The 26,380-nt window shown below is 41.2% G+C and overlaps 1 protein-coding gene across 1 annotated transcript in view; it reads right to left on the bottom strand.

Moving 5' to 3' along the window:
- The window catches only part of PDE11A (phosphodiesterase 11A), a 439,743-nt gene that overhangs the window by 84,379 nt on the left and 328,984 nt on the right, over positions 1-26,380 (bottom strand). The window contains exons 13-14 of the mRNA XM_006151668.3: positions 19,851-19,960; positions 3,382-3,472 (exon numbers count right to left, since the gene is read on the bottom strand). Of these exons, the coding sequence (XP_006151730.1) occupies positions 3,382-3,472; positions 19,851-19,960 (201 nt within the window). The remainder of the gene's footprint in view (positions 1-3,381; positions 3,473-19,850; positions 19,961-26,380) is intronic.

Genomic DNA, 26,380 nt, shown 5'->3' with positions numbered 1-26,380 from the left:
ACATTTCCATGAACACAAGTCTAACTTTACACATCCTATAAAGTAGCACCTAGCTGGGGTCACATATCCTACTGCAGTCATTGAATAGATATATTTTTTTTCCTGAAACTTTTTTTTTGTAACTTAATTTACATGCTTTCCCTAAGCATCATCACAGCATACAAAATGTGATTTCCCATCCAGTATATACTGCATAGTGACTTAGTCATTCATGTTATAAAAATATTTTCTCTTTCTAGTTCCTAGAATTATTTTTACCCTTCTTTCTGACTCTCTGTCCTTTCCCACCCTCTCCTCACACTATTTCTGGAGTCTACAATTGTCTTCTATTCCTTTCCCACCCACATTGTATTGATCACACAATTTCTTACATAATCTAACTACCTTCAATGGTGAGTTCACTCGTTACTATTAAGAAAACCAGTTTTAACTTAAATCAATGCAATACCAAGGAACTTTGCTTAAAGCCAGAAAACAGGTTAGGATTCTGTTCAAATGGTAGATGCATGAACCTATCAGTCTCATGTACTTTTATCTTGTGTTCTGGTTCAATTTTCCTGATTGAATTTTGAGATATAATATTCAACCCCAGACTTGTCCCTATGATTAAGTTGGCCACTTTCTTAGTTTTTGAACTCTTATTTCCATGTGTCCGTATTTAATTTTCCTGATATAGCATGCCCTTGAGAACTTCTTGGAGATCTGGTCTGGTGCTGGTAAATTCTATCAGGTTTTATTTATCTGAGAATGTTCTTGTCTTTTCTTCTCGCATGAAAGATAATCTTGCCGGTTACAGTATTCTCGGCTGGAATTGCTTTTCTCTTCACACTTTGAATATATTTTCTCATTCTTTCCTCGCTCGCATTGTTTCCCATGAGAGATCTGCTGTTAGCCTGATGGGATGTTCTTTCGTAAAATGTAATTTTGAGAAAGCTGGTCTGAATTTGAGGATCTAGATTATTATTATTTTTATTTTTCCCCCCTTTCTATAGGGCATGTGTGCTCATTGGAGAGACAGAGAGACAGAAAACTAGAAATAACCTCCTGGGCGGGATGGCCATGCCACAATTCCTTCTCCATTCTCCTCTTGGGATTTTTGGGCATGCACACACATGTGCCCAGTGTGTTTTAAGCCACTGGGTCTGGGATTTGAACTGTGATTGACTACATGGGAGTCCAGAGACATAACTATTACACCACCTGCTAGTTTCAAGGGTCTTGATTATTTTGTGAGGGCATGCATTCGACTACTTTCAGAGGACAGAAAGAAAGTTTTTAGCTAGCAGAGTGAAGAAGCAAGCCAGATCAACTTTAATTAAGAAAGTGTTAATTTGCAATCAGTACATTGTTTACATGCTAATTGACTTTCTACAGTGCCTCAAGGATTTGGTCTCTGCAGTAGATGGACGTATCCCTGAAATGCTGCCTCTCCCCTTTGTTCAGGAAAGCAGTGAGAGTGGTATTGAAGGAAAGAAAGTGAGTGAAAAAGGCCTGAAGCACTCTTCCTCAAGCCATCCAAACTCTCCGAGCCTGCACATCCTTTGGAAAGTGGAAGGACACCTGTATTTCTACTTGTCTGAGGAGCAGGCTAGGAGGGGTCTGGGGGCAGTGCCAGAGCAGTGCCTGCAGACACCAGCTTGGTGCATGCCTCCGCATACTATTAGTCCCTGTTCTTCATGGAGAACCTGGGCGTGAAGGGCAGCTGATGTATAGACAAATTCTGAGTGGGCAGGGCTTACTTCTCATCCTGTTTACAATCCTTGTTATTACAAAGATGGGGTTTCCTGACATTGGAGGTGTAAACTCATCACAGTTACCTGTACAGAAAAGAGAGCCTGGGCCCAGCGGTGGTGCAATACTGCTAAGATGCTGAGCTGCCCAAAGCCCACATGGGAGACCGGCGCTCAACTCTGACTTGACCTAAAGGCCAGTGCAGTGGTGCAGTGGTGCTGCCTGTAATCTCAGCAATTCAGGGAGGCTGAGGCAGGGAAATCATGAGTTCAAGGCTGCTAGGCAACATAGAGAGGCCCTGTCTAAAAAGGAGCTGGGTATGGTGGAGCACATCTGTATTCCTGGGAGTCTGAGGGAGGAAGGTCACAAAAGGAGACCATCTTTAAGAAAAAAGAATATGTATATATGTGTGTGTGTGTGTAATATATATAATATATATACACATGCATGAGTGTGTATATATGTGTCTATAATATATATACACATATGTATGTGTAATATATATATATATATGTATGTATTATATACCAAAGTTCCTCCTATTTTTCCTTCTCTTTTTCACAGCACTCAGCTACAACATGATTTTCATAGGAAAATTCCAGGACTGCAGATGTCAGGATGCTGGCGTCTGTCAGTTACTGAGAGCCTAACGCTTGTTGTTTTGTTCCTGACTGACAATACATCCCCCTTGGCAGGTTTGCCTTTCCCCTCTCCACATTCAGGTTCCAGAATGTGGACTCTCCTTTATGGGGTCAGAGGCCTTCCTGACATTGCGAAAGACATGCTTTCTCAAGATAGGCTGGAGGAAAAAAACCTCCATATTTAATGATGCTATTCCAGCGAAGCAGGGCCTTAATGATGATAATAATAATAATTAATGGCACAGCTAGAGAACTGACAAATAATGGGGAACAGATGATCCTTTCCTGGCCTCAAAAAAAAAAAAAAAATCTGTATGCCTGCAGAAAATTAAACAGATCCTTTCCTAGCAATTTAAAACTGAGATGCCTCAGCCAGAGTCAGTCGGTGATTTCTGTGTTTCTCTGTGGAGAGCTGAAAGTATAAAATTCCAACGACTTCCATCTCCTGCATTACCACATGAAGCAAAGGAAGGCATATGGCATTAGCCCTAGGTCTTAAGTTTAGTTGCAGTCTTCACTTTCAAACTGGTACTATCAGTAATTTTAAGGTCTTTTATTTGGTATAGGTTTCTCAATTGTGCTAATAAAGTATAACTTTCTTGCCCTGCTTTTGCTTCTATCATCCTTTAAAATGGCTTTGGGTTTCACAAAAGGGAAATGTCAGACTGCTCACGCCTTGGGTCAGGTCACTCCCTTAGTGAGTTCTTACATCGCTAAGAGGAGTAAACTCATGCTGTGGTGACAAGTAGTCTATACCTGTTACCCTGTGAAGAGAATATGAAAAGCTTCCAAATTAGTAATGAAACCCAGACGAATTAACCCAGGAAGAATTTGAATAAAGTCCATGGTCAGGCAGCTAAAAGAATGAAAAAAAGCTACTGAGGCGTAATAGTTTTACTTAAAAATGGTTCCTTCGTATCTATCTGTGGGAGCACAATGAAAGAGAATGAGGAAATGAGTTGCTGTTTTGGTTTCTGTCGTGGGGAGAAGTGGAACATCAGGTCTGTACCTCACTTTGAAGGATCATCACAGCGTGGTTAAAGTGGTGATGCTCTAAGGTAGCAGAGGTTCCATAGAGTTGGGCCAGGGCCGAGCCGCTCCTGGAAGACGACAGAAAGGTGAGTGAGCTGGGGGCCTTTTGTCTGCCAACCATTGCCCCTCATCAGTTCTTTGGATCAAATTGCTTTTCTTGCCTTTGGAGAAGGACCATAAGCAGATACATTCTCAGGTAACTACCTCTATAACTTTCCATGTGTTAGGCTAGATGCCGTAAGACACTGTCCTTGCCCCTAAGAAATGTACAGACTAGTAAGAGAGATGAAATATGATTATAAAGAAAAATAATGCACATAACAACAATACAAATATTGATACACTGTAGAAAAGTTCCAGACCCAATCAAAGTTCTGTGGATGACCAGAGGAAAGTGAGACATGATTTCTGGCTCTGGGGATCAGTACAGCCTTCATGAACTAAACCTTCTATGTCTTTTGAATGTCCAGAATGTCTTACACCAAATGTATCTGAGTCTCCAGAGGAAAAGACCTTGTGAATCATTAGCAGCCTTTACATGTAAGGTTGACAAGCTTCTAATATGGTTTCAGAGTTCACACGGCACTAAGATATCTCCGTGTAGAACTCTAGAAAGTTCACTGGAATTGAAGTCAGATCTGAGCTCTTCTTCTAATTAGTAGTTGTGTTCAGTTACTTGGCCTCCTTTGGACTCAGTTTCTTTGTTTCTAATATTACGATATTGTTATCTTGCTTGTTAATTATGAGACTACAGTACAGTGTTTAAAGTGCTCAACTGCGATAGGCACAGTAGATCACAGTTTGTATTATTAATCAATAATTAAAGCATACAAATAGTCTCATTTTATATCAAGAATATGCCAGTTGATACTTGAAGGGAATACTTTATGTTATCTGTAAATTTTGTTTATGTAAAAAAATTCATTTCTCAACAATGTCAGTTTGGCCAAGTGATTTATTTATTTATTTTTTTTTGAGAGGGTTTTTGCTATAGGGCGTGCGTGCTCACCAGAAAGACAGAGAGAGACAGACAGAAAGTGAGAAATCACCCCCGGGAGGATGGCCACGCCACAATCCCTTCTCTTCCATTCTCCTCTCAGGATCTTAGGCACGCACGCACGTGCACCAGGCAGGAGTTTAAGCCACCCGGTCTGGGACTTGAACTGCGGTTGACTACATGGGAGTCCAGCAACATAGCCATTATGCTCACTTCTGGTCCCATCAAGTGCTTATTTTTAAAAATGTCCAAATATCAAAGCCAGCAGGTGGTGTGGTGACTGAGGTGATGGATTCCCACATGGCTGCCCATGGCTCAAGTCCTGGACCTGGCAGCCTGAAAATCATGCTGTGCATCTGTGTGTATGTGCCCAAATCCTAAGAAGAAAATGTGGCATGGCCTTCCCTCTGGGAGGTGATTTCTTACTTTCCCTCTCTTGTCTCTCTCTCTGGCAAGGGCATGTGCCCTATGGGGGAAAAATTTAAATATATGTATTTCTAGCTCTTCTTTTGTGGGGAAGAGTTAGAGCATCTTAAGAGTTAAGAGTTAAACCAGAAGATCCCACATTTTAAAGGACAGTCATGGGACTTGGGCTGAGGACCTACCCAGGTCCTGAATGTTCTTTCTTGCTGATTGGGGACTTGGGCATTGAAAGGGCAATTTGGAGCTAATTTGGAAACACTGGAGATGGACAGCTCATAGTCTGTCCTGCTAGTGGGAGGACTAAAGATGGCATCTCAGTGTAACAGGAAGGATTTCAGTCACGAGCTGCCTCCCATTATTAGGGGGAGGCAGCCCAAAACTACAGTCAGTTTTGGGTGCAGAGGACCTGCCATTCTTGGAAAGATTTGAAGCTAAGCACATGTTGGGAGAAATAGCAAGACTAGGTTAGGCAGCGATTGTTAAGAAGAAGTTTAGTAATGAGGGTACTGGATTTTAAACAGTGTGTGTTATTTCTTTAAATATTAAACAAGATCAGGGCTGGCAGGTTGTATGGTAGTTAAGGGTGCTGGACTCCCACATGGCCAACCGTGGTTCATATCCCAGACTGGCAGCTTGCTTTCTCACTTTCTCTTTTTCTGTTGCTCTCTCTTCCTCTCTGGTCAAATTAAAATAAATAAATAAAGTTAAATAAAAATAATTCTTTCTAAGAAATCTTAATCTATATCATTTAATACCTAAAAACTTGTTAGGATAATCTTGGTAAACAGTACTGAATTAACATTTAATGTCATTACTATTTGTCTTATATAAAGTTCATTTCTATGAAACAATATGCCTTTTGTCTTGGCTATCTAAAGTCTTGGATGCCTTGTGTATATATTGGGTTGTTGGAAGAGTCATGACACATTTTTACATAGAAAAACCGGAAAAAATGTCATGACTTTTCCAATGGCTCCATGTTATATCCAAATGCCTGGCATGGAGTAGATGCTTTGAAAATATTGATTGCTTGACTAATAAGCTCACAGTGAGAGGTCTAGAAATTATTATTCAAATCAGAAGGCTGACAATAATGTCTTAATATATTTTATTTAATTGATTTATTTATTTAGAGAGATTTTTGCTAAATGGCACACGTGCTCACCTGAGACACAGAGACAGAGAAACAGAAAGCTAGAAATAACCCCTCAGGGGGAATGGCCATGTTGTAATCCTTCCTACTCCATTCTCCTCTCAGGATTTTGCGCATGCAAGCGCACGCGCCCGGGGTGAGTTTTAAGCCACCAGGTTTGGGACTCAGACTGCAGCTGACTACTTGGGAGTCCAGCAATGTGACTATTACACCATCTGCTGGTCCCAATATATCTATATATCTATATCTATATCATCTATATCTATATATTAGAGGTTTTTGCTATAGGGCTCGTGCACTCTCCAGAAAGACAAAGGGAGACAGGGAGACAGAAAGCGAGAAATCACCCCCCAGGGGGGATGGCCATGCTGCAATCCCTTCTTTTCCATTCTCCTCTTGGGATCTTGGGCACACACGCACACATGCCTGGTGTGAGTTTAAGCCACCGGGTCTGGGACTCAAACCGTGGTCGACTACATGGGAGTCCAGCGACATAGCCATTATGCTAACTGCTGGTCCCTCCAATATAATAATATCTGTAATAAAAACTACCATCACCATGCACCAGACACCTATTATCAACTTAAGACATTATGTTATCTAGTCCTGATAACAACCACAAAACAGGTATTATTTTCTCATTTTATGCTTATATTAATAGAAACCAAGACTCAACGGAGTTATGTAACTTTTCCAAGGTCATACAGCTGCCTAGTGCCAGTTCTAGATTTGAATTCACTTTAAAGCTGCTTCTTACCTAATAAAAATGATTGTACTAAAAATGCTCACCTTTTGGTAAGCAAAAATCCCGCCTTAGCATTCAGAGAAGGAAGTGTGGTACTACCTCTAGTTTCCTAGAGTAAAATCATCTCAGTCATAATTCTGCATGGAACCCTTACTTGTATTCTTAGATTTGGTCTCTGTCAGGTTCTCTAAGACTGCCAAATCTCTTAGTGGCTTCTCTCTTGGGCTGAGGCCCACTGAGAATGCCACCTATACCAGCTTTACGTACTGTGAGCCTCCTAGGATCATCAAGAGCCTAGTGTATGGTCATAAAACTTAACGTAAGTGGCAAAAAATAAAATGTATGTTAGAATAAGTCTCTCAAAAAATATTCTACGTAATACCAGTTATTTGAAATGTTAAATAGCATGAGGGCAGAAATAAAGAAGGTTGCATGATCAAACAAGTTTGGAGAAATATAGGCTTTAAAAGTTAAACGGGGGCCGAGGCCAGCAGGTTAAGGCTGCTAGACTCCCATCTGGCCAACTGAGGTTCGAGTCCCTTGCTTTCTCACTTTCCTTCTCTCTCTCACTCTGTCCCTCTCTGGTCAAATTAAAAATAAAGTTAAATAAAATAATTCTTTTTTTAAAAAAGCTGAATGGGAGCCAGCAAGTGGGGAGTAGTTAAGGTACTGGACTCCCACATGGCCTACTGCAGTTTGAGTCCTGAACCTGGCGGCTTGCTTTCTCACTTTCTCTCTCTGTGGTGAGTGTATGAGCCCTATAGAAAACTAAGTAATAATAGATAAAATTAAGTAAATAATTTTTTTCAAAAATGTTAAACTTTTTCTTCATTGTAGGATTTCTCTATGGGGTCAATATGTAAAAATATACAATGTGATTCTATAGCAGAAGAATAGACTACACAACATTATTCATTCTCAATTGATCATAAAACTATTTTGTAAAAAGAGGGCATGTCGGGATCAGCAGATGGTATAGTGGTTATGTCGCTGGACTCCCACGTAGTTGATCACAGTAAGAGGCCTGGACCCGGTGGCTTGAAACTCATGCAGGGCGCCCATGTGTATGTGTGCCCAAAATCCCAAGAGGAGAATGGAGGAGAAGGGATTGCAGCATGGCCATCCCCGCCCCCCCGGGATGATTTCTTGTTTTCTGTCTCTCTGATAAGTACACACACCCTATAGCAAAAATCTCTTTTAAAAAAAGAAGAAAGAGGACGTGTCTGTCATGTAAAAGATATGCTTCCACTTTTCCATCTAAAACATGAAAAAAAAGGGTTTTATTCATAGTAGAGAATGCGCACATGCTTGAGAGAGACACACACACACACACAGAAATATCTTTGACAGAGTCTTATCATGTCATGGTCCCTTCTCGCTTACCCGCCAGCTTGTCAGGATCTTGGACATGCACCTGATGGCGGTCCGGGGATCTGAACTGTGGTTGCTACATTGCAGGTCAGTTTGCTACCAACTGGGCCACCAGGCTGGGCCAAACATTGCACCTCATTTTAATTTTCTGTGGTCAGTATACCCATTATATAAGTAGCTTTGGGGTACACACACTGTAGTTATGAAAAATATGATCATATATATGTAGGGTGTATGGGAAGGAGAGAGAGAAAGCAGAAGAGAATCCAAATTCCACAAGCATTTATATATGTGAGTATTCATGATGTGCATTATTGATTAGGTCATCCAGACATACTGAAAGTTTTCATTTTTGGACATGCAGTACACTAAGGAGAAAATTATTAAAAAGAAAAATCAAAGGAAAATCTGTCCCTTCAGGCATTCAATGCTTTGCAAATGCACCAAAAATAAGCATGCAAATGGAAATGTACTTTTATAACTTCCCTAGATATGCACATTCTTTGAAAAAGAGACTTAATGGCAGTGTGCAGCCATGGCTTAAAGGAAACTTTAAAAAGGAAAACTATGAAAGGTAATTAGGAAATTGAGAATTGTTGGAAGGTGGTGGAGAATGGGATTAGGCTGTCATGGCAGATTAATGTGCCCCAGTATTTCACTTCTGGGACCTGGCCGAAAGCGACAAGATGGGTTTTCATTCCCAAGAAATGAGTGTAAGAGATTATGCTAGAAATGAATAGAAGAAGTCTCCTAGGAGAATATACTACAAAGCTGCTCGGTACTGATATTTAATCATCAGGGGCAGCTGTAATAGAGAGGGGGATAAATGGGGAATGCTGTCCCTGGAGAAAAGAGGGGCGAGGTGTGGACAGAACAATTTCAGAGCACGGTGGTATTGCTCCTCTCTCTACCTATTGATCATTCATTGCACGCACTCCAATACTTAAAAATTAAGAATAAGATATGAAAATGCAAAGGTTCACTTATCAGAAAGGCTAAGAGAATAAATCAAACTGTACTCTAACTGAAGTCACACTTTTATTGTAGAGGCATTTTGCATTTTATATAGTAATTTGTCCCTTGCTAAATGTCTCCTGTTTCTTTATAGCCTTATATATGAAAAAACGTAGCATATGCTTAGCCACATAATAATTGGTGCATTTAAATCCCATTTCCAAATTACTTGAAAGGCTAAGATTAGACTGTGAGCACTTCAAGAGAAGGTACTATGTGCTGTACATCTTTACCTCTCCCACAATGCCCAGCACAGCATCCTGACCATAGAAAGCACTCAGCTCTTGAGGAATGAAAAAGAGAAAAAATATAGGATTCTCCCTAGAGATTTTCTAAACAATGGCACACTCACTGAATAAATCTTATTCGAATCAATAAAAAGGTGATTTCTTCACCGTGATATATAAAAAAGTATTTTTCAGCATTCATTGCCAAAGGAAATCTTAATGGAGGTTGGGTTGTGATGGTATTATCTTTTTTCCTCAAATTCATTTAGTTATTTTATCACACACACACACACACACACACACACACACACACACACACACCATGTTATGATCCACCCCAAGCCTCAGCTGGTCCAGATCACAGGCACCCGGAGGGCTTAGAGAGTTCCTGGGGCTTAAACCTAGGACCTTTCACATGTGGGTTCCCAGTTGCATGATCACTGCACCACCATCCCCCCCAGCATTAGGTGTCTTAAGTTCCAAAGTAACTCCATTAGGTAGGTGCAGGGCTGATAGACATCCCAAGAGCTGGTAAATTGTGTATAAAGTTAATCATCTTGAGGAAAACATCAGATCATTTTGAAACAGGCAGATTTGATTGTGTAGCATGAGGATACAAAAGAAAAAAATGAAATCTAACGTCAGTGCCTTAATATCCATTTAATGTGTGTGAAAACTGTTCAGTTTTATATGAGAGACCTGAGATTTGAAGATCCCAATACCTATTCTTGTAAAATTAAGTGTTGAAAATATGACTAAGGTTTAGTTCAGTTCTACAATGTTTATGGCTCCACACTTTGAATGGCTGGGTGTCAAAATATATTTCAGTTTTCCAGAGCTCAGGTGTCTGGCAAGTCAGCCAATAAACTGGAAGTCCAAAGGTCTAAAGTAGATGTCCCAAAGTCACTGAAGACAGTGTGATACAGTGGTTAAAGAACAGCTTTTGGAATCAGATAGCCCAGGTCCAAACTCTACTACATTCTGGATGGATACATTTGGGCAAGTTACTTACCTTACTGAGGCTCAATTCCTATAAAATGGAGTAAAAAAATGTCTACCCTATGGCATGTTAGTGAAGCTTAGAAACATAAAAAACAACCAGCAGTAGTTCCTCTCATTGCCTCAGAAAAAATTGATTGCAAGGAACAGAGATAAAGTACCATCAACTTCACCAAGAAAAAGGTTAATTGGGGCCAGCAGATGGAGTAGTGGTTAAGGTGCTCAACTCCCAATGGATGACCATGGTTCAAGTCACAGACCAGGAGGCTTGGAAATCATGGTGTGTGTGTGTGTGTGTGTGTGTGTGTGTGTGTGATGCAGGCCCAAAATCCGAGGAGGAGAATGGAGAAGGGGATGTAGTATGGCCATCCCCCCCGGAGGAGGGGCAATTTTTCACTTTCCTTCTCACTGTTTCTCTCTGTCCCTCTCCATAGAGTGCCCATGCCCTATGGCAAACAAACAAACAAACAAACAAAAAACAAAATCAAACCAAAACAAAACTAAAAACAAAACAAAGCAAAAGCAAAAAACTTAAGGAAAAATAAAAGGTTGATTAAATGACAACAGAAACTCTGGTATCATCATCACACGTATGGCTAGGCATCCTAGAAATACAAGCAGAGATGGGGAGGGCCAGGGATCAAGTCTGCTTGTTCTCTTTCTCTCTCATTACACAGCCTCTCCTTTCTGCTTCTTTCTGAATACCAGCTTCCTTCTTTCCTTGCTGTAGACCGGCTTTCTTTTTTCTTTCATCTTCTGGGATGGGGTCATCACAGTGTTCTTAAAATGATAGCCTCGGTTCCTAAGTCTAGGAAGACCTGCAGCTTAAATCCCTACAACTGACTGACTCTATGTCATGACAGTCCAACGCTAAATCTCTGATTGGACCAGCTTTGATCAGGTGTGTATTATTGATTCATTCAAATAGCTGACGGGTAACAAGCCAGAAGAGCTGTCTTTTGTGATACACAAGCTTTCTCTATGGAAAGGGGCCCAGTGTCTGAAACAGTACACTTCTGTCTTTAAAAAACAAAACAAAAACCAACCAAACAAACAAACAAACAAAAGGTGTCTACTGTTATTTTATAAACATAATTCTAACCTATTTTTCTCTTCTTTATGCATAAGTCGTAGAATGGCTGGGGACTGGAGAGGGTACTAGAGGGAAATATACTGACAATGCTGCCATTGGCCTGGGGGAGAGAGGAATCTGAAATAATAAAATACAGTAAAAATAGAAATACAATGTAGATACACGAATTCAAAACTAGGCACTGTCAGACCTTATAATGAAAACATACAAAATTTACACTTATCTGGGCTCTAGTCTTTGGAACAGTATCACACCCATGTGTATGAAAACTATGTTTTATAGTAATCTATAAAAGCTTATACCTGTTCAAAAAGTTAGGAACTGAGGCTGGCAGGTGGCATGGTAGTTAAAGCAGTGGACTCCCACAAGGCTGACCATGGTTTGAGTCCCAGACCTGGTTGCTTGCTTTCTCACTTTCCCTTTCTCTCTTTGGTCAAAATAAAATAATAATAATGTTAATAATAATAAAATTAAAATTAAATAACTCTAAAAAAGAAATCAGGAACTATTGAAAAGGTGTAGTGAATAAAACCATGTCCATTTATCTATTTATCATTCATTCATTCAGCACACATTATTGTGTATTTCATATGCTGCTAGCACTGTTCAGTCACAGATGCTGAAGAAGAAGGTTACACCTATAAGTTAGGTTACACCTGGCAATTAGAATGAAATGGAGGGGACCAGCAGTTAGTGTAATGGCTATGTTGCTGGACTCCCACGTAGTCGACTGCGGTTCGAGTCCCGGACCTGGTAGCTTAAACTCACGCCGGGCGCGTGTGCGTGCGTGCCCAAGATCCTGAGAGGAGAATGGAGGAGAAAGGATTGTGGCGTGGCCATCCCCCCTGGGGGGTGATTTCCTGCTTTCTGTTTCTCTGTCTCTCTCTGTCTGTCTGGTGAGTGCATGCGCCCTATAGCAAAAAACCTCTCCAAAAAAAAAAAAAAAGAATGGAGTGAAAGACATTAGCAGGGTGTAATGTGGGCATAGAAAATTCACCAAGGGAGGGTGGATCAGGAATAGAACCTTGGAAGAGATACTTCCAGAGAAATTTGGGGGGAAGGAGAGAAAAGACATTCCAGGCAGGGGAAACAGCGTCTGGGGCAGTGAAGATATATGAACTAGAGGGCTCCATCAAGCACTTCAGTGGCCTCTTGTGTTTGGGAAAATAGATGCATAAAAGGGGTGGGAAGGACAAGTGGGTGCTGAGCTGGAGAAATCCCATCAAAAAGGCTTTAAGGGACTAAACTAAGCAATTTTAACATATCCTAAAATCACAGGTGGCCTATGGTTAGTGTTTAAGAAGTATCCTGGCCAGCCTTGTGAATTAGGAAGATTGTTCTGGATTGCCAAGCAGACTGAAGAAGGAAAGTTGAGCTGTCTTATAGCAATCCAGGAAAGATGCCAAGAAGCAGTAGTTAGAGTCAGAATACAGAGAAGGGGTCATCTCTGAAGATAGCCAAGGTAGGAGTCTAAGTGATCTGCAGGTTTCCGGTGATGCATTCACTGGGAGAGAGAGTAAGAGAAAGGGGGACGTGCATGAAGTGAATGACTGATACCAAAGTGACTGGGTCTTTAATAGGCACATAAGTACCTAGATATGAGCTGTGAATTATGGTCCAAAGAAATGGCTTTGGGCCTAATCGGTGACAGATGGAGTCCCCACACAAAGGATCATGGAGAGCAAAAGGTGAACAGGAGAGAACTTCACCAGTGAAGACTGGACTAGGGAGAGAGAAGCCTTAAAGCAAACTGACAAGAAAGCTCTAAAGGTAGATGAAAAGTCTTTGTGTGACAGAAGAAGAGAGAGTTTAGGGAAGGAGTGGAGAATATGTCTCATAGCAAGAAGGGTTAGGAAAAAAGACAAAATGGTCAAGAGCTTCGGGAATGGGGGCCACTGGTGACATTGCTGAGGGTAATTTCTCTGCTGAGGTACAACGGAAAGCCACAAGAGAGGACAAGGCTGGGAGAACTGAACACAATGAACCCAGACATCTTTCTAAGAAGCTTGGTTGTGAAGGAAAGGAGAGAAAAAGTACAGGAGCTAGAGAGGGAAATGGGGATTCAGGTGGGTTTTTTTAAGATGAGGGAGAATTGCTCATATTAATAGGATGCAGAGCGCTGGTGGGAAGGGGTTGGTGGGAACAGGGAGAGAGAGGGAGATTGATAGTGCATGGTTCCAGAGAACAGAACGAGGAAGAGATCTAAAGCAGAGGTGAAGGGATTAGCCTCACATAGGGAAGGACAGCCCTTTCACTGAGAAAGGGAAGGAGGGAAGGCCAGGGGTGGATAGATAAGTTTGTGAGTGGCAGGGGAGAAAATGGAGAGAGTTCTCGATTGATGGCCTCAATTTTCTCAGTGAAGTAGGAGGAAAGGTGATCTGAGAGGTGCAGAAGAGGTGACAGGGCATGAGGTGGTCTAGGTAGAGAGAACATCTGGTATATGTAACTGTCAGGAGCGATAGGGGACAGAATTGGCCGTGACCCAGAAAGATGAGTGGGGAGTACTGAGCGTCCAGCTGGGGCGGGAGAATGCGAGTACGTATTGGTTATGGCTCCACCTCTCACCATGGTGACATTTTCTCCCAAAGCCTCAATACGTCTAGGCAGAGTGGCAAGAAATGAAATTTTCAGGTTGAGTGAGGGTTGACCTTTTGTAAAGAGGACATCACAGAAACATAAGAAGGTCAAGAAATTACAGGATATTGAGAAGATGGGATTGAGGTAATGGGCTATACGATACAAGATAGATAGAAAAGGACACAAACTCAAAATTCGCCTGCTAGATCAGGAGCCTGTGGAAGGGTCCAGGGCTCCGAGGTCTCAGTGGGAAGGTATTTGGGGAACAAAAAGAGTGGTGAGTTGAGAGGAACCTATTGAACACAGAGCAAACTGTTGGGGTTTCAGATAAAAAAGGTCAACCTACTCTGCGGGCCTTGAAATCAGTCATCTGAAAATGCATCTTACTTCTTTGTTGAGTTGAATCTTTCTCTAATCACCCTAGCCTAAAACTTTCCTCTCCAGCCTCTGAACTCCTGTATCATTTTGTTTGCAGATAGATAGTGCAAAGAAAATTAAAGCTGTGTTCTCGAATAAGTCAGGAGACTGGGTGGTGATCTTATTTCCAGCACCTGGAAGTTCTGTGCCTTTGGCTACAGAGTGAACCAACAAGTGAGGCTATCTCGACCTGAGCTTCTCACTTAGGGACAGAGTATTCTAACTATGTGCATTACATGCACGGCAAATAGTTGCCTGCATGTCCCTGTATTTGTGTAAATCCTTTGTTTTCCACCTTCTTACTGGGAGTAGGATGGGAAGAGCAAAGCCTATGCTCTGAGTGTGGCTTTATTTCATTGCAGTTTATACAACACTCAACATCACAAGGGTCCTAGATGAGATTCTATGGGGAAAGAAAGGTACTTTACAACATAAATTTTTCCAAGACTGCATTATTTTAAGTTTCAAAACCAGATTTTGAGAGTAGCAGGTCCAAGAGGTTTCTAATGCCAAGAAGGCGAATATTCCAGCAAGAAAAAAAGTAGGCCCTTTAAAATCTGAGCTTTGTTATCTGACTGAGGTCAGCAGAGACAGACCAAATCAACAAGCATGACATGAAGGGCAAATTTGCAATTAAAAGAAGAATAGGGAATTATAAAGATGGATGGGCCCCATGACATGCACGCCCAAGCCTGCATGGCCTTGGCCTCGGATGCCAGAAATTAATGCTTTACTCTTTAGCACTGGTCACCTTTGGCTCTGAACAGAAAGGCAAATGCATTAAAATAACAACAATTAGAACACTTACTTAGCTTGGAAGGCATTGTTGGTTCCCCTGTGGTCGAGGTCATGACACAGGCATCCCACAATCACAGCTAAAATTTCCACCTCGGTCAGAATCTCTTGAAACCCAGCAGTCTGGGGAGAAGGGGAAAATGGCAGCAGTCACTATGAGGGGCAGGGAGGAGGGATAAGGTTAGTCCACTGAGCAGCAATCAGTTCTGTTTTCATCCCCACATCATTTAAGGAGATGATTAACTGCCACCCCCCTGGATGACAGTAAGTTGGGTGGTCAGTTGCCCAACCTGAGGTCCCCGCAGTGATGAATTAGCTTGCTGTCACAGTGGCCAATGCGGCCACACCAGGACAAAGTTCAGACTATTTTGTTCCCTTTGTAAAGAGGAGGCTGTACTATCCAGATACACTGACAGTGTGGCAAAGAACCAAGGCAAAATGTCTTTTGTTATTCTACATTTTAATGATGAGCATCATGTGTAGTTGTACTGTAGAGGGACAAAAGAGGATTGTGAAGTTCAAACAGAATGCTATATCCCCCAGATGCCACTCAAATGAAATCAGGCAAAAGAAAAAAAAAAAACTTTAAAAAAGTAGTATAGGTCCAGCTGGTGGTGTAGTGGTTAAGGCAGCTAGATCCCACATGACTGATCACAGAGTTCAAGTCCTGGACCTGACAGCTCGGAAAATAGGCCAGCTAGCAGTTTGGAAAACACACCACATGGCCAGTTGCACAGTTCAAGTCCTAGACCAGGCAGCTTGGAAAACAGCGCATGTGTGCGCATGCCCAAAATCTTGAGAGAGAAATGGAGAAGGGATTGTGGCATGGCCATCTCCTCCTGAGGGTGATTTCTCACTCTTCTTCCCTCTTCCTCTTTCTGTCTCTATCTCTGACTAGCACATATACCCTGTAGGAAATTTAATAACCTAAGGAGCAGTTTAGAGACATTCAAATTGCTACAGGATGATATTCTAGGTATTGTTTTGTACATATCTTAATTTGTATTAAGTTGGTCGACAGGTAAAATTCGTATGGATAATGAGGCAGGGCATGTCTTGGAAAGTAGAATTTGACAGAGGGCTAGGCAACTCAGATTGAGGATTGAGTGGTGTATTCATTATCTGAGATTCTTATAGCTTGCTTACAAAATACATAGCTATGATGTGATTTCTTCTGGAAACAGTTTGATAGAATTACGTAATCAAGAGCAGCAGTGGTCCTCTGCTTCTTCCAGTCCTTTCATTAGTTTAGAAGAGGAAGTGCAATTCTGGGAAGGCAGGTCTATGCATTTTCTTGACCCAGGACTTTATGGCTTCTGACTCCCTCCAACCTCCCTGACCAATAGCCTTTTCCTTTGTCAGTCTCCCATTTTATTTCCTGTTACATTATTTATCTGAGGGCAGAGGTGGGGGTGGGGGGAGAATTGGGATTCCAATCATTTCACTTTTCTTGTTTTCGCTAAATCTAGGATCACTAGCTAATACTGGTAAGATACTTCTATCAGGGCAATGAATATCTTTTTAATTAGTTATGTTTTTATTGTAGAAGTAATTGAATAACAGGTTCTTGTGTTGGCAATTTTATTAAAAAAAAACAAAAAACTGACCGGGGGTGGGGGTGGTAATGCATGGTGTGCAGAGGAAAAACTTGACATTCTATGAGGCTGCCCCACAGGGAAGGCTAAAGGTTCACAACTGGAGGCCCCCGTGAGTACACGGGCACACATGTGCCCATGCTCCGGGGCTGGCTGAGGCTGGGGAGGATTATGGCATCAAGATCCTGTTGGGTGAGCTGCGTCTTTCTCAGTCACTCATGAAGACATAAATAAATAAATAAAATCGGCTTGGGTCTACTGCATCTAGAAATTCATGTAAATTCATTTGTATGGCAAATAGGAATGTTAATATAGTGTCTGCGAGTATGAAACAGTCCATATCAAAGCTTGTGTGTGTCTTTCATTTTAAAATGTGGAGCTGGCTATTCTAGGTTAACTTTATTTTATTTAAAATATTACCTATAATAGTTAAAAAAATTAAAATTGTACTAGGATGGAGAACCAAAAAACAAGTCCCTCATCTTTCCCCTTCTGGATTCTAAAAGGCAATCACTTTCCATTTTCTTTTTCACCTAAATTGTTAAGTTTCCACCATATTCCTTTTTTTTTTTCACATGTAAAATTTTAATCAATGCATAACTATTGTTCATATTTATGGAGTGCAATGTGATGTTTTGATGCATATACACAGATGTAATGATCAAATTAGGGTAATTAGCATATCCATCACTTCAAACATCTATCATTTCGTTCTGGTTAAGAACCCTTGGGAACAGCAGTTGGCATAATGGCTATGTCGCTGGACTCCCATTTAGTAGGCCACGGTTGAGTCCCGGACCCAATGGTTTAAACTCATGCCAGGCGTGTGTGCGTGTGTGCCCAACATTCCGAGAGGAGAATGGAGAAGAAGGGATTGTGGTGTGACCATCTCCCCAGGGGGTGATTTTTCATTTTCTGTCTCTCTGTCTTTCTCTGTCTTTCTGGCGAGCACATGGGCCCTATGGCAAAAACCTCTCCAAAATAAAAAATTAAAAAAAAAGAACACTTAAAACCCTCTCTTCTGAGATAAATAGTATATTGTTATTAACTGTAGTCACCCTCTGTACAATGAAATACTATAATTTATCCCTCCTATCTAACTGTAACTTTATACTCATTGATCAACCTCTCCTGTTTTACCAAATTTTTATGTAGATTTTTACATAATTTTATATACATTTTATATTTAAATGCATGTATTGTTAGCACTTGCTTATTTACCAGTACTTATTTAGTCCTTTCTAACTACCATTCATCGCCTAACAACTTCAGAACTATTTAACTTAATTAATTTTCATAACAGTCCTATAAGGTAGGAACTCTACTGTTGCCACTTGTAAGTGAGAAATCTGAGTCACAGAGAGGCTAAGTCCCATGCCTAAGATCCCATAGCTAGTGGGTGAAGGACAGTTTATGTTACATTTTCTCATGAAGCTGCTAGTTCACTTACACCTTCCCCTCACACTCGCAATGTAATCCATAGACAGAACTTCTCTGATGTCACCCTATAAATATTAATCACTGCTAAGTCAACTAGTACATGGTCATTGTGTCCTTTCTTATACAATTTTTTTTTTTGGCCTCAATTTTCTCAGTGAAGTAGGAGGAAAGGTGATCTGAGAGGTGCAGAAGAGGTGACAGGGCATGAGGTGGTCTAGGTAGAGAGAACATCTGGTATATGTAACTGTCAGGAGCGATAGGGGACAGAATTGGCCGTGACCCAGAAAGATGAGTGGGGAGTACTGAGCGTCCAGCTGGGGTGGGAGAATGCGAGTACGTATTGGTTATGGCTCCACCTCTCACCATGGTGACATTTTCTCCCAAAGCCTCAATACGTCTAGGCAGAGTGGCAAGAAATGAAATTTTCAGGTTGAGTGAGGGTTGACCTTTTGTAAAGAGGACATCACAGAAACATAAGAAGGTCAAGAAATTACAGGATATTGAGAAGATGGGATTGAGGTAATGGGCTATACGATACAAGATAGATAGAAAAGGACACAAACTCAAAATTCGCCTGCTAGATCAGGAGCCTGTGGAAGGGTCCAGGGCTCCGAGGTCTCAGTGGGAAGGTATTTGGGGAACAAAAAGAGTGGTGAGTTGAGAGGAACCTATTGAACACAGAGCAAACTGTTGGGGTTTCAGATAAAAAAGGTCAACCTACTCTGCGGGCCTTGAAATCAGTCATCTGAAAATGCATCTTACTTCTTTGTTGAGTTGAATCTTTCTCTAATCACCCTAGCCTAAAACTTTCCTCTCCAGCCTCTGAACTCCTGTATCATTTTGTTTGCAGATAGATAGTGCAAAGAAAATTAAAGCTGTGTTCTCGAATAAGTCAGGAGACTGGGTGGTGATCTTATTTCCAGCACCTGGAAGTTCTGTGCCTTTGGCTACAGAGTGAACCAACAAGTGAGGCTATCTCGACCTGAGCTTCTCACTTAGGGACAGAGTATTCTAACTATGTGCATTACATGCACGGCAAATAGTTGCCTGCATGTCCCTGTATTTGTGTAAATCCTTTGTTTTCCACCTTCTTACTGGGAGTAGGATGGGAAGAGCAAAGCCTATGCTCTGAGTGTGGCTTTATTTCATTGCAGTTTATACAACACTCAACATCACAAGGGTCCTAGATGAGATTCTATGGGGAAAGAAAGGTACTTTACAACATAAATTTTTCCAAGACTGCATTATTTTAAGTTTCAAAACCAGATTTTGAGAGTAGCAGGTCCAAGAGGTTTCTAATGCCAAGAAGGCGAATATTCCAGCAAGAAAAAAAGTAGGCCCTTTAAAATCTGAGCTTTGTTATCTGACTGAGGTCAGCAGAGACAGACCAAATCAACAAGCATGACATGAAGGGCAAATTTGCAATTAAAAGAAGAATAGGGAATTATAAAGATGGATGGGCCCCATGACATGCACGCCCAAGCCTGCATGGCCTTGGCCTCGGATGCCAGAAATTAATGCTTTACTCTTTAGCACTGGTCACCTTTGGCTCTGAACAGAAAGGCAAATGCATTAAAATAACAACAATTAGAACACTTACTTAGCTTGGAAGGCATTGTTGGTTCCCCTGTGGTCGAGGTCATGACACAGGCATCCCACAATCACAGCTAAAATTTCCACCTCGGTCAGAATCTCTTGAAACCCAGCAGTCTGGGGAGAAGGGGAAAATGGCAGCAGTCACTATGAGGGGCAGGGAGGAGGGATAAGGTTAGTCCACTGAGCAGCAATCAGTTCTGTTTTCATCCCCACATCATTTAAGGAGATGATTAACTGCCACCCCCCTGGATGACAGTAAGTTGGGTGGTCAGTTGCCCAACCTGAGGTCCCCGCAGTGATGAATTAGCTTGCTGTCACAGTGGCCAATGCGGCCACACCAGGACAAAGTTCAGACTATTTTGTTCCCTTTGTAAAGAGGAGGCTGTACTATCCAGATACACTGACAGTGTGGCAAAGAACCAAGGCAAAATGTCTTTTGTTATTCTACATTTTAATGATGAGCATCATGTGTAGTTGTACTGTAGAGGGACAAAAGAGGATTGTGAAGTTCAAACAGAATGCTATATCCCCCAGATGCCACTCAAATGAAATCAGGCAAAAGAAAAAAAAAAAACTTTAAAAAAGTAGTATAGGTCCAGCTGGTGGTGTAGTGGTTAAGGCAGCTAGATCCCACATGACTGATCACAGAGTTCAAGTCCTGGACCTGACAGCTCGGAAAATAGGCCAGCTAGCAGTTTGGAAAACACACCACATGGCCAGTTGCACAGTTCAAGTCCTAGACCAGGCAGCTTGGAAAACAGCGCATGTGTGCGCATGCCCAAAATCTTGAGAGAGAAATGGAGAAGGGATTGTGGCATGGCCATCTCCTCCTGAGGGTGATTTCTCACTCTTCTTCCCTCTTCCTCTTTCTGTCTCTATCTCTGACTAGCACATATACCCTGTAGGAAATTTAATAACCTAAGGAGCAGTTTAGAGACATTCAAATTGCTACAGGATGATATTCTAGGTATTGTTTTGTACATATCTTAATTTGTATTAAGTTGGTCGACAGGTAAAATTCGTATGGATAATGAGGCAGGGCATGTCTTGGAAAGTAGAATTTGACAGAGGGCTAGGCAACTCAGATTGAGGATTGAGTGGTGTATTCATTATCTGAGATTCTTATAGCTTGCTTACAAAATACATAGCTATGATGTGATTTCTTCTGGAAACAGTTTGATAGAATTACGTAATCAAGAGCAGCAGTGGTCCTCTGCTTCTTCCAGTCCTTTCATTAGTTTAGAAGAGGAAGTGCAATTCTGGGAAGGCAGGTCTATGCATTTTCTTGACCCAGGACTTTATGGCTTCTGACTCCCTCCAACCTCCCTGACCAATAGCCTTTTCCTTTGTCAGTCTCCCATTTTATTTCCTGTTACATTATTTATCTGAGGGCAGAGGTGGGGGTGGGGGGAGAATTGGGATTCCAATCATTTCACTTTTCTTGTTTTCGCTAAATCTAGGATCACTAGCTAATACTGGTAAGATACTTCTATCAGGGCAATGAATATCTTTTTAATTAGTTATGTTTTTATTGTAGAAGTAATTGAATAACAGGTTCTTGTGTTGGCAATTTTATTAAAAAAAACAAAAAACTGACCGGGGGTGGGGGTGGTAATGCATGGTGTGCAGAGGAAAAACTTGACATTCTATGAGGCTGCCCCACAGGGAAGGCTAAAGGTTCACAACTGGAGGCCCCCGTGAGTACACGGGCACACATGTGCCCATGCTCCGGGGCTGGCTGAGGCTGGGGAGGATTATGGCATCAAGATCCTGTTGGGTGAGCTGCGTCTTTCTCAGTCACTCATGAAGACATAAATAAATAAATAAAATCGGCTTGGGTCTACTGCATCTAGAAATTCATGTAAATTCATTTGTATGGCAAATAGGAATGTTAATATAGTGTCTGCGAGTATGAAACAGTCCATATCAAAGCTTGTGTGTGTCTTTCATTTTAAAATGTGGAGCTGGCTCTTCTAGGTTAACTTTATTTTATTTAAAATATTACCTATAATAGTTAAAAAAATTAAAATTGTACTAGGATGGAGAACCAAAAAACAAGTCCCTCATCTTTCCCCTTCTGGATTCTAAAAGGCAATCACTTTCCATTTTCTTTTTCACCTAAATTGTTAAGTTTCCACCATATTCCTTTTTTTTTTTCACATGTAAAATTTTAATCAATGCATAACTATTGTTCATATTTATGGAGTGCAATGTGATGTTTTGATGCATATACACAGATGTAATGATCAAATTAGGGTAATTAGCATATCCATCACTTCAAACATCTATCATTTCGTTCTGGTTAAGAACCCTTGGGAACAGCAGTTGGCATAATGGCTATGTCGCTGGACTCCCATGTAGTAGGCCACGGTTGAGTCCCGGACCCAATGGTTTAAACTCATGCCAGGCGTGTGTGCGTGTGTGCCCAACATTCCGAGAGGAGAATGGAGAAGAAGGGATTGTGGTGTGACCATCTCCCCAGGGGGTGATTTTTCATTTTCTGTCTCTCTGTCTTTCTCTGTCTTTCTGGCGAGCACATGGGCCCTATGGCAAAAACCTCTCCAAAATAAAAAATTAAAAAAAAAGAACACTTAAAACCCTCTCTTCTGAGATAAATAGTATATTGTTATTAACTGTAGTCACCCTCTGTACAATGAAATACTATAATTTATCCCTCCTATCTAACTGTAACTTTATACTCATTGATCAACCTCTCCTGTTTTACCAAATTTTTATGTAGATTTTTACATAATTTTATATACATTTTATATTTAAATGCATGTATTGTTAGCACTTGCTTATTTACCAGTACTTATTTAGTCCTTTCTAACTACCATTCATCGCCTAACAACTTCAGAACTATTTAACTTAATTAATTTTCATAACAGTCCTATAAGGTAGGAACTCTACTGTTGCCACTTGTAAGTGAGAAATCTGAGTCACAGAGAGGCTAAGTCCCATGCCTAAGATCCCATAGCTAGTGGGTGAAGGACAGTTTATGTTACATTTTCTCATGAAGCTGCTAGTTCACTTACACCTTCCCCTCACACTCGCAATGTAATCCATAGACAGAACTTCTCTGATGTCACCCTATAAATATTAATCACTGCTAAGTCAACTAGTACATGGTCATTGTGTCCTTTCTTATGCAATTTTTTTTTCATTTCCTGGAGTTTGGATTTCTTTAAAACATCTCAGTCTTCTCACACCCTCATAACTCTACAAAATGCACCCTAAAGCAATTTAAAAGAGAGTCAAATTGACCACACCTTCTATTGGCTCCTTGGTGTTTTGGGGCCTCAGTTCCATTCTTGATTCTACCCTGTCTTGTCTGCTGCCAGCTGCCCTCCTGAGAGTTTCCTCGCCATCATTTAGAGAGTTCTTACCTCTCCTGGAGTTGCTCTTATCTCTCAGATCCCACCCTTGCTCTTGCTTCATTCACTCTCTCATTGGTCAGGAGCATTTCTGCTAGCAGCTTCGTGAGAAAGGGGAGTTACTTTGTTAACACTGGGGAATGTTTCTGTTCTTTGCATGATGGGAAAAAAGCAAAACAAAAACCTTTATTCTGTTCTTATACTAAATTGGTAGCTTGCCTAACAACTGTAGGATGAAACGTTTTCACTTAGAATCTTGAAGGACTGCTCTATTGTTTTCTAGCTTCTGAAGCTGCTTTTGAGAATATTCCATTCTTATTCCAGGTGCTTTGAATGTTACCTGACATTCTTTTAGAATTTCCTCTCTGTTCCTGATGTTCAGCAGTTTCATAAAGATGTACTATGGTTTGGAACATTTTTTAAAAAAATATTTATTTATTTAATTTTATTTTTTATTTTCTAACTTGATGAGAGAAGGAGAGAGAGGAAGAGAGACATGAGAGAGAGAGAGAGAGAGAGAACAAGCCGCCAGGTCCAAGACTTGAACTGTGGTTGACTACGTGGGAGTCCAGCACCTTAACCACCACACCACCTGCCGGCCCCCTATGGCTTGGAACATTTTTATTCATTCAATTTGCTTGGTAAACCTAATCTGGAGGCTTAACTTCCTTAGTAAAACATTCTTCTCATCTCATCTTTTTTTCTTTTCTTAAGTTGCTGCTATAAGGTGTATGTGCTCACATGGAAAGAGGCAGAGACAAAGAGAGACAGAGGAAAAGTGAGAAATCACCGTCTGGGATGGATGGCCATGCTACAATCCTTTTTTTCTGCATTCTCTCAGGATTTGGGGCACACATGTACACACCCTGGTGTGTTCAAGCCAGTGGGTCTCGGACTCAAACTGAAAAGCTGATTATGGGAGATTCAGCTGCCTTGAAACCACACCATGTGCTGGTCCTAATCCTTTTCTTTTTGATAATTTTCTCTTCAGCATTTTTTTTTCTGTTCTATTTGAAGAGAATCCCAATTGGCTGGATATTGGAATTCATGCATTGATTTTCTTATTTTATCTCTTCTTTCCCATTTCCCTTATCGACTTTTTCTCTTGCTGTCCGGGAGCAATATTTTCAATTCATGCAAATGTTCTTGTCGACCACTCCTTTCCTAGTAGCATATTATTCTTATCCCATGGTTGTATTATCCTTGCTTCTTTTTCTTTTTCTTTTTCTTTTATTTTTTTTGGAGAGGTTTTTCGCTATAGGGCGCGTGCGCTCGCCAGACAGAGAGAGACATAGAGACAGAAAGTGAGAAATCACCCCCTAGGGGGGATGGTCATGCCGCAATCCCTTCTCCTCCATTCTCCTCTCGGGATCTTGGGCACGCATGCACACGCACCCGGCGTGAGTTTTAAGCCACTGGGTCCAGGACGCGAACCGCGGTCAACTACGTGGGAGTCCAGCGACATAGCCATTACGCTAACTGCTGGTTCCCTCCTTGCTTATCTTTCTGAGGATACTAATCACAGTCCATTTTGTTTTTTGAGTTGCTTGTTTACTCTGAACTTCTCCTTCTGCCTGTGTTTGGTGGTGTGCCGCAAATGTCTGGCGACCTTTGGTAGTCTAGTCCTTTCAAGAGTAAAGTTGCAATGATTTGTAATGAGCTCACCTGGCACCATGCCTGTGGGTGGTGCCTGAAGATTGCTGGGCCTTACCACAGCATGACCAGGTAATTAGGAGGTCTTTTGCTAGAGATCCTCAAATGTCAGTCTCTAAATATATTTTCTCCGGACTTTCCCATCTGTTGCCTGGGAACGTCATAAGTACAGGTGTTGGCATCCTGAGAAAAGATGACTGCACTTCCCAGCTGTGAGGATGCAGAAGCTCAGGTAATCCTCCTATTTTCAGTGTGCACCTCACCGTAAATTTTTCCTGGTATTCCTACCAGCTAATCTGAGACTCAGTTTCTTCTGCAAATATTCTGGCTACTGCTTAGGTGGGGTTAAAACAGCCATCCAACCACATGGACAAGGGATAGTGGCTCAGAAACTCACTATTTCATCACTCCCTCATTCTACCTCACCCCATTTTTGTGCTCTTTGACGTTTTCAGTTCCTGAGTCTTTATAGTTTTTTTTTTGGGGGGGGGGCTGAGTATTGTTTTTCACCCTTCTCTTCTATCCTTCATCCCTGATGTACTTGCGTTGGACCTTACTCTTTTTTTTTTTTTTTTTTGAGGTTTATGCTATGGGGCACTGCACTCACCAGAAAGACAGAGACAGAGAGAAAGAAAGTGAGAAATCACCTCCCCCAGGGAGGATGGCCACGCCACAAGCCCTTCTCCTCCATTCGCCTCTCAGGATCTTGGGCATGCAAGCACACATGCCCAGTGTGAGTTTAAGCCACCAGGTCTGGGATTCGAACCGTGGTCGACTACATGGGAGTTCAGCAACATAGCCATTATGCCAACTGCTGGTCCCCTTACTCTTTCCTAATAAGCTATGCGCCATCATCCTCCATTTTCTGTCTTCACATGTCACAGTTCCATGAAAAGCGGGATCTGTGTTAATTTCTTGTTCTCTTTGTTGTTTTAGGGTGATTTTTGAAAGAAGGAGGTATAAATGCCCTTTTTTTGTCATGTCTCTGTAAATTAGCTTTGTTTAGTCTGGCTTTTCTAATACTAAGTGAATCCTGAGAGTCTATCAAGTGTAGAATAATTATCTATGGAAACAAATGCTGTAAACAGCAATGGCATTCTACTGAAACTTGAAGAGATTTTGCCTGTGAAAAATGTTTAACTAGAACTAGCCAATGAATCAGAATGGTAAGAATAGGGATAATGTTAAAATAAGGTAACTTGATTATAAATTAATCTAATTAAACACTAAAATCAAATGCCATCTAATAGATTCAAGATCAAAATCTTAAATCATTTTAAGTCATTAGTTAACAGCCCTGACATAATAAGATGGAACAGACTTTGCTACAATTTTCTATGCAACCACTTTCCCTGAAAAATCCAGTATCTGGCTTTTATACCATTTGCATCATGGACACTTTTGAGAATTCGACGGAAGTTATGAACTCTTACAGTATTCAAAGACCATGGCGCCTACCTTTGGATCCGCGGAGGAGAGTCCCTGAGGTACAGCACACTCACACTCA

Source organism: Tupaia chinensis, unplaced genomic scaffold (assembly GCF_000334495.1).
Source record: "Tupaia chinensis unplaced genomic scaffold, TupChi_1.0 Scaffold000322_1, whole genome shotgun sequence".
NCBI lineage: Eukaryota > Metazoa > Chordata > Mammalia > Scandentia > Tupaiidae > Tupaia > Tupaia belangeri.
The sequence above is the reverse complement of the archived record's forward strand: the minus strand, read 5'-3'. Positions and strand labels throughout refer to the sequence as shown.